This window comes from Micropterus dolomieu, linkage group LG07, assembly GCF_021292245.1.
Source record: "Micropterus dolomieu isolate WLL.071019.BEF.003 ecotype Adirondacks linkage group LG07, ASM2129224v1, whole genome shotgun sequence".
NCBI classification, from domain to species: domain Eukaryota; kingdom Metazoa; phylum Chordata; class Actinopteri; order Centrarchiformes; family Centrarchidae; genus Micropterus; species Micropterus dolomieu.
The window spans coordinates 14510367-14519265 of record NC_060156.1 but is presented as its reverse complement, the minus strand read 5'-3'; the positions used below and the strand labels follow the sequence as shown (position 1 = coordinate 14519265).

At 37.4% G+C, this 8899-nt stretch overlaps 1 protein-coding gene across 1 annotated transcript in view; it reads left to right on the top strand.

The window, feature by feature from the left end:
• Positions 1-8664, top strand: part of LOC123974138 (serine/threonine-protein kinase 24-like) — an 18600-nt gene extending 9936 nt beyond the window's left edge. The window contains exons 5-11 of the mRNA XM_046054586.1: positions 489-646; positions 3043-3228; positions 3348-3493; positions 3593-3725; positions 3864-3932; positions 4122-4258; positions 5323-8664. Coding sequence (XP_045910542.1) covers positions 489-646; positions 3043-3228; positions 3348-3493; positions 3593-3725; positions 3864-3932; positions 4122-4258; positions 5323-5356 — 863 coding nt within the window. The 3' untranslated portion in view covers positions 5357-8664. The remainder of the gene's footprint in view (positions 1-488; positions 647-3042; positions 3229-3347; positions 3494-3592; positions 3726-3863; positions 3933-4121; positions 4259-5322) is intronic.
• Positions 8665-8899: the final 235 nt, after the last annotated feature.

Below are 8899 nucleotides of genomic sequence, written 5' to 3'. Positions count from 1 at the left end.
CTTCCAAAGTTAAGCCCGTGTCCTCTGATTTATCTGTTCATCTAGTTGGAACCAGGTGCCCTGGATGAAACGCAGATTGCCACAATTCTGAGAGAAATCCTGAAAGGGCTCGAGTATCTGCACTCTGAAAAGAAAATCCACAGAGATATCAAAGGTAAGACTAGCACATGCCATCGCCTTTTTTCTATAAGTTCTTGTAGAAAGATGAGTGCGGGTCTATTGATCAGAGATCTCCTTGCACTTTCCCTGTCCTGGGTCTTTATCATGCAAATAGAAACACTTTTAAAGGTTTTTAGAAAACTGATTAGGAGATTTTTAATTGCTGAAACCATGTTACTGTCAGAAGCCGGGAACAATGATATTACTAAAGTGGTTTTAGACATAGCATTGTCTGTATCTATTTTAAATGCGAAATGTTAATTTGGACACTGAGTGTTTTCAAGGGCGATATTTGTTGCATGTCATATTTTTGTCCCTCTTGCTTTCAGCTGCCAACGTGTTGCTGTCAGAACAAGGCGATGTGAAGCTTGCAGACTTCGGTGTGGCGGGCCAGCTGACAGACACGCAGATAAAAAGGAACACGTTTGTTGGTACTCCTTTCTGGATGGCACCTGAAGTCATAAAGCAATCTGCCTATGATTCAAAGGTCAGAATTATTTCAACTTTTATTCTTATCACAGTCACATTTAGTGTTGGAACGCAGTTGTGTGGCGTTAAGCTGCAGAATCCTAAATAAATTTATAGTTTTTGGGAGGAAAATACTCTTAACAATATTTATTATTGACAACAATAAATAGCTAATGGCCCTACATTTTAAATGTAAAATTGTATACCGTTATCTCTCAGTGATTTTGTACCAAAAGAGTAAGTAAAGGTTTCTGCACATGTGCCATTGTAAGACACAGCGACGAAGGGTCAATGAGTTTGACAGCTGGATCGCTTTGTGGTCTGAAATGCTTACTGTAGGTTTACCACATCAGCTGGGTTGGAGTGAACATCTGGAGTAGTGGGAGGCTAGATAACAAAGTCATAAGTGTTATATACACTGAACAAAATTATGAACGCAATGTAACGCAAAATTATAAACAGTGTACTTTTCAGACCAACACAGTGACTGGTATAAAAATAATTTTACTGATTTCCAGTGATGAAATAAAAACAGAAGGTGAGCGCTTGTGGACAGGTGAATGCTCACTATTCATACAGTTCCCACAAGAATCATTCCTACATGTATACAGTAGACAAGGAGAAAATGCAGGATAAAGCACAATCTTACATAAAGCTTTCTTTATCAATGAAAGTTTACCTGTTGTAAACCCAGGTGAAACATAACCATGCTGTGTCGACAGTTAGCATCAATACAATGAGTCAACAGATAAAATGGTGGTAAAGAACAATGTCCAAAAAAAGGTTTTTGTGAAATTACTTTTTTGTTTTTCTTTTCATTGCTCTGTTGACAGTTGTGTGCTTGTTTTTGTCAGGAGTTTTAACCACTTTTTAAGACTGATTTTCTAGACTGCAAATGACCAAGTACATATTTTTGGAATAACCACATAACATGAGTCAGTGTGCCTCATCAACACAACCACTATGTCACAGTCTTTGTTTTGCAGAGCTTCCTCAAATACGCCTATGCTGGTGCTTCAAGCAGCCAGTTTAAATGTCATTTCACTCAGCATTGTACCAGTCAGGGTACCTGCGGAGTCTTAAAAGTATTAAAAAAGTCTTAAATTTCACATTTCAAAAATAAGGCCTTAAAGTATTAAATTTAATTTACAAAGTCTTACATTTTTTCCTGTCCTTTCGTAGGATTAAATAAATGCCCTAACGTCATAAATAAATAAACCCACTGCGGGTTACTGGTCAGTGAACGTTACAACAGCAACGGAGAGACAGTTGTGCATAACGGCGAGGACTATGTCTGTATGTCTGCGTTGCGCCATTGTTGTAGGGAAACGTTATGTGAACGGAAACATCCAACTAACTTATATCACCCAGATGCGGCGATCACGGGAACGAGGAAAAAACCAAACCGGAGCCCGACTCCTTATCCCCGCTGCTTTCAAGCCAATACTATATAAATCTATATTTCAAGAAGCCTTTAGATGCAAAAACTCAACAGGATGAATAATCACTGAAGCAATTGCCATATTAGATTACATTACATTACATTACCTTTTTTAGACAAGGTGTAACTAATTGCAAGAACTCATACCACATACATTTTTTGTATTTTTGATTTCACCCCTTAAGAGTTCTTAGTGCAAATAATGTATTAAATTCATAGGTGTCGTTTACGCTGGGGACACTGGGGACAGGTCTCAGGTCTCACAGGTTTTTGAAGCATTTGTTAAATATGTTCTGAAAAATGGCTTGCAACAAGAAATGTTAAAAAAAAAAAAAAAAAAAAGAAAATACTTTGAGAAAGGTTTATTTGCAATAAGAAAACATGCAATGCAATGTATATAAAGAAGAAACAAATGTGCATTGTCCAAAAAAAGTTTTTTAAGCTAAAATAACAAGCTGCTCAGTACTGCATTATATTCTGTTTGAATTGTCACCTGAATCACTTTATATAAATAATGCCAATTCTACCATAAATTGGTGCAGAAATGTCTCCAGAATGCAGGAAATTAAGCGTTTAGTGCTCAAAATTTTCTAGAGAAGGACCCCCAGACCACCACTTTTCAACACAAAGTGACGTCCTAGATTCATTTTATCTTATCAAAGTACAAACACACCCCAAGAAGCTATAGTGTGTTAAATATGAATGTATTATAATAAAATGTTTTATTAAATTCACGTAACTTTGTAAATAATTTTCTCGGGCTTAAAATTCATACAGATTTTCCATTATACGGCATTGAAGTTATTAAATTTCATCCTAGGTGGTATTAAAAAGGTCTTAAATTTAGCTTTGAGAATCCTGGGGGTACCCTGGCCAGTGTGTGTGTGTGTGTGTGTGTATTTGTGGGGAAGCATGTGAGATTCTGCTGATTTTAATAAGAGGATGTTTTTGTCCCAAATGTCATTGTTTTATAGGCAGACATCTGGTCGTTAGGAATAACAGCAATAGAACTGGCTAAAGGAGAGCCGCCCCACTCTGAGCTTCATCCTATGAAGGTCTTATTCCTCATCCCAAAGAACAATCCACCAACACTGGAAGGAAACTACAGTAAACCACTTAAGGAATTTGTTGAAGCCTGTTTAAATAAGGAGCCTAGCTTTGTAAGTTTAAGGGTCTCTTGTTCATAGTCTTACAAGGAATAGTGCACAGTACATAAAGACTATTCAGCTATTCTTTTAATATTCACTCTTAAGTTTGTTTTGTCTTTGTTTTTCTTTAGAGGCCAACTGCCAAAGAGCTATTAAAACATAAGTATATTGTAAGGCATGCCAAAAAGACATCCTATCTGACGGAGCTGATTGACAGATACAAGAGGTGGAAATCAGAACAATCTCGGGAAGAATCCAGCTCTGATGAATCTGACGAGTAAGTGTCTGACCCATGATCATCCAGTTCAGCCTGGGGGGCAAGACACACACAAAATCATTACACTGAAGATTTTCCTAAAATCCTTTGTCACTGTAGGGAGCAAAATGACCAGGCATCTGGAGGAGATGATGCTGGCAATGATGACTGGATCTTCAACACCATCAGGGAGAAGGACCTAAAAAAGTTTCAGAATGGGGCAGCACAGCCTGCTGAGCTTGAAAGGAAACCGGTGAGGCTATACTCCATTGTAGAGGAGAAAAGTAGTAAATTAGTAGTTCACCTCTTGTTGGCAAGGCCAAGTCTTCTGTGTGTTTAAGGTCTCTCATATTTCTCTTTTAATCTTAAAATCATCTTTTTTATTTTCCAGGTGCAGGAGAGTCCAAAGAGGCCTTTGTCACAAAGCTTATCAACAATCTTTTCTCCATTGTTTTCTGAGGTAATGTCATTACCAAGTGATCCCAAATAAAGACAATCATCATCACTGAATGGATGATTTGAAATTGTAAAAAGTATCAATGCTGAGTAAAATCTGCTATATGTTCAGATTCACTTATTTTGTCAAAGCTTACAAATACAATATATAGGAAGTGCACATTCACATTAACTAAAGTTCCCATCGTTGCAGTTGAAAGAAAAGGGTGAGACACATAATGGCAAGCCAGAGGCTGCAGAGGGGCTGCGGGAGGCCATTTACCTGGCAGAAGAAACACATCCAGGAATCTGTGACTCGCTGGTAGCTGAACTAGTGCAGAGACTTCAGAGGTAATATGATCATGTCGTCACTTCTTATTATACTCTTGTATGTTTTTTCCTGTTGTAACAGGTTGTTGGGGTAGGCATAATAGAGATTAACTGTTCATAACTGTAAATCAACAGGCTTTCAGTCATGGAGAGAGAGGCAGTGTAATTGAACAGAATGGGCAAAAAGGTGTGATTGTACTAAAAGTTAATGAATTTATTGATTGGACTTTTCACATACACTAGAACATTTTGAGGTCATCACTAAAGATGTACTGTTTTAGACATTTTGAAGGTACTTTGTCATAAACTAAAGTATTAGAGAGATTTTAAAGCTTGATCTGATGAAAAGTTAACGGATCACCAAAGTTATTACAAAGTACTCTGAAGGCAGCATGACATTAAAGTTTGGGCAGATTGACATTTGGTAAGATAATGCCAAGGCAGTTTCCCAGTCACTCTAGACATTTTCACCCCATTCAATATCATTGATTCTACCTTGCATCTGCTCAGGTCCTACTCCCATTCGTGTCATAAACATGATCAATATTTCTCAGCTCTAAAAATTAAATTAGGTTATTATTCTGTTATTCAATACACCTAGTCCATTATCATAGTCCTCGAGGGTTGAGGCTGCACTCTCCATTGATAATAAGTCCAAAAAATCCCTCAGCCTGTTGTATTTATCGATCTGTCATGATATTTGACATTTATCAGTCCAATTTCCGGGAATTATCCTCTTTACAGATAGAAAGGCTAGTGCAACAATACGTTGCGTAATTCTTGCATTTATATTTACCACTCTTTCCCAATTTGCATACAATGGGACATTGTGGAGTATAAACATTTATTCTTACCTGTAAAACATCTATCACCTCAGTCCAGAATCTTACTACCATTAGACAGGACAACAGGACCAATCTGACCACAACTGTGTCAGCACAATTCAGAAGCGTTTAGGTCCATTTTTTAACTCATGGTGATGTAATATAAGCCCAGCAAATGATCTTTGTTTGGTTTTAGTCTTGTTTTAACTTGAGCCCTGTTCAGAAAATAATATTTTAACCTTATTTCTAATGTTTTGTCAGGTTTTCTGTACCACATGCAGCTGCCACTCAGTGAGAGGAGCTACATCCAGCTCTGCTCTAATTTTCCATCCTGGTGGCAGCAGTCAGATGTTTTCCTCTGACCTCCACAGCCGGGATGAAGTCTCCCAGGAAGGTCTCCATCACTCATTTGCCCGAAACAAATCCTGGCCTACATAATGTCTGTTTATACGCTAGCACACCACCAGAGGGTCCTATTCAGGACAGTCAGTGGCAACCCACTCAGCTGCCGCCTGCTGTAAGATGTCCCTTCTCAATACCTCCTTCACAACTGTTTTCAATTTAAGGGTGAAGTTAGCTATCTTTCTGCAAGGACTTATAGGTTTTGATGAGTTTGTGGCTTTTTCACAAAGGTTTACACTCAGCATCCTTTTGGAGAAAGTACCTTGCTTAAGTAATTGTGTGCATGTGTGTGTGGCTGTGCGAGATATCCTGTGAAACGTGCGGTGAAGAGTGACGAGTGGGTTGAAGCATTCTATTGAAAACTCAGGTATCCTGCTTTAAGTGGATTGGGTCTTCTGGGAGATGGAAAGAGCTCTATAGGGTGGTTGTACAGACTTGTAAATAAGCTAATTTCTACAGATTCATGAAAAAATAATGGCGCGTTTGTAATGGAACCACTGTGTACAAAAGGCCAAATGCAAACTGTAGATAATGGTTGTGGTATATTTTGAGACTAAAATGGCCATACATGAGATTGCCTTGCCTTTCTACTTGTTCTTTTGTATATCGGTCTTTGATTTCTCCAGTTGTAAAACTTTTTAAGTACACATCCAGTGAATGAAAATGGCTGCCCTCTATCATGTTTCACTATTGATTTATTATTATATATATATATATATTTTTTTTTTTTTAATTCTCTTTAACTTTTTGGTTTCACACTCTATGCTGTGGCTGTAATAATGTTGGAGAATGTAAAACGGAAAAAGAAAAGGCTGCATTGCTGAAGCCCCCTCCAGTTTAGAACACTGGATGCTCTGTTTCTAGCCCCAATTCTACAAGGCCTTGAGTTGTGTTGGTTTGTTGGACTTTTCTTCATCCCTTTTTATTTTTTGCCGTGTGTTCTTGACTTGTTAGATGAACTGAGTTTGCGTCCATTCATTCCATTAACAGGGCAGTGCCATCATCTAGTTTAAAAATCAGCAGGCTCTGTTAGTCTTCCTAGGAGCTGCAGTGGTACTATCTATCTCCTCAGCGTACCTACAGCTTTAATTGCACTTCAAGTATAAATGCCTTTGACTATAAACAAAGTAGCCATAAAACAGTAGCACGAGACTTACAGTATTTTGCAGTTATGCTATCTGGGACACAAAAAAAAGTCCACCTGAGGTCTCACACCTTGGACTCTGAGAGTTGGTCATGCAGTGTAATATTTGCCTGGCTCTGTCTTTGCATTTGTACTTGTGAGAAGTTTTTCAGTTGTACAGTAAATGCATATAGACATAGACTTCTCACATAGTAGATGACACTGCTCCCAGATGTACATATTAATGTAAAGCCAGGAGGTATTAAGAGACCAGCCGCACTGCTACTACTTCTGAGTTTAGTTTAAAAGGAATGTGCATGATAGTATAAACAATATAAAGCCTATTGGTTGGCCTGAGCAGTATGTGTTGTAGCATACTGCTGCAGAACTGGAGTTACGTTGAGTCCTCAACAGAGTTGAATCAGCCTTAGAGTATTTGTGATGAATGGGATGAACAGTATCAGCTTTAAAATATTAGATCAAATGTTTTTGTTTTTTTATTTTTTTCTACCCCCACCCCCCGGCATTAAATGCATATGCAGCAAAACTTTAAAAGACATAATGAAAGATCAAGAATAATTCAAAAATCATTCCTTCAATTTTCAAGTCTTCAAGTCTTATGGTCAGATGATATATTGTTTTCGTCACGGGGCAATACACTGTACATAAAACACAGGGAAATTTAAAGAGAAAATGTTAGTCCAACATCTTGACAAATACACTTATTCGCTTTCAAGAGGAGAGCTGGATAAGAAGATCAATCTTCTCTCTTATTTGTCTGTTAAAATAAAGGATGGAGTTGGTTAGCTTAGCGCAAAGACTGGCAACAGTTAGCCTAGGTCAGTCCAGAGATAAAATGCACCTACCATGACCGCTAAAACTCACCAACTATATTGTTTGATGAATTCATAAAACTATGACAAGTTTTTGATATTTTACATTAGGTTATGTGTCAGACTATTTCTCGACGGAGACCATTAACTTCCAAAAGTCTACTGGTTGCCAAGCAGCTGGTCCTGGCCAAAAAATGCCAGTTTGTTGCTTTTAAAAGTTACACTTCAGGTTAATGTATGGACTTAACAAACGACATCTAACATATTAATTAGTGAGCTTTAGAGTTGCAGATGGGGGGATTTTTTTCCCTCTTAACAGAGTCAAGCTAACGTTTCCTTCCCTTGTGCTAAGCTAATCAAACCAGCTGCTGGGTGTAGCTTTTAACATTATATTTCCTTTACAGACTTGTACAGGCATGAGAACAATGTTGATCCACACATCTGTATTTATCTCACCACCAGAAGGCAAATAAGCCTATTTACCAAAATGTCAAACTATTTAATAACTCTTTAATTTGACCATTTAAAAACAACATTTCCTCCCCATTTCTCTCCAAAAACATTTTTTAAAATTCCGCTTGCTAACGTAAGCCAACTTTGGTGGAATATATAGTTGAAAGACAAATCTGTGGAAATCGGTTAACCAAATCAAGGAAAGGTACCAGACTCAATTATTTCCATTTCACTCCATTTTCCTTTTGTTTTCTGCTCTCCATTCAATCCTCTGAAGTGAAATATGTGCCATGCAGTCCTCCGCCCCAGACTGAGAATAATTCAATACAATTTGCACCTTCTACATAGTCTATTATGACTCTCTATCTTGTTATGTATTGCACTTTGCAGATTAATTTAGGTTTTTAAAAAATGGTACTTGAAAAGGCTACAATATGATGTTGCAATTACACCAGTTAAATCCCCCCCCCCCAATTGTGTGTTGTATGGCAATAAAGCAGTGTGATCGCCAGGAGTCATTTCTTAGCACAAGTAGGCATATATTCTATTAAACTATTTTTATAACCCAAAAAGAGCAGTATTATGTAATAGAGGGAGTAAAGTATGGTTCTGTGATGTGTTAAAGTTTCATTAAACACTGGATAGCAATCACGTAAAATCATTTAATTTTGTGTGAATTTGCTGACAGTTTATAGTCCAGTATACATGTTTGCTAATTCAGGACAGTGCTGTTGAATTTATTAAAAGTTGTCAAATGATTAAGGAAGAAATAAAAATCCAGTACAAATTTGATGAACAGTTTTGCTATTGTTTGTGTTCAACTCCTTGAATAATGAGCAGATATTGAATGCTGCTCCAAATTGTTATGAATGCCTCTTAAGCTTGAATTTTAAGGATAGTGATGATAATTAAGAGCCACATTGCTTGCAAGATGTATTGAATTTGAATGATTCATCTTTAAGTGGAACCAAAAAGGATATATAAATACTATAATCTGAATATATGGGGGTTGAATTCATTATAACAT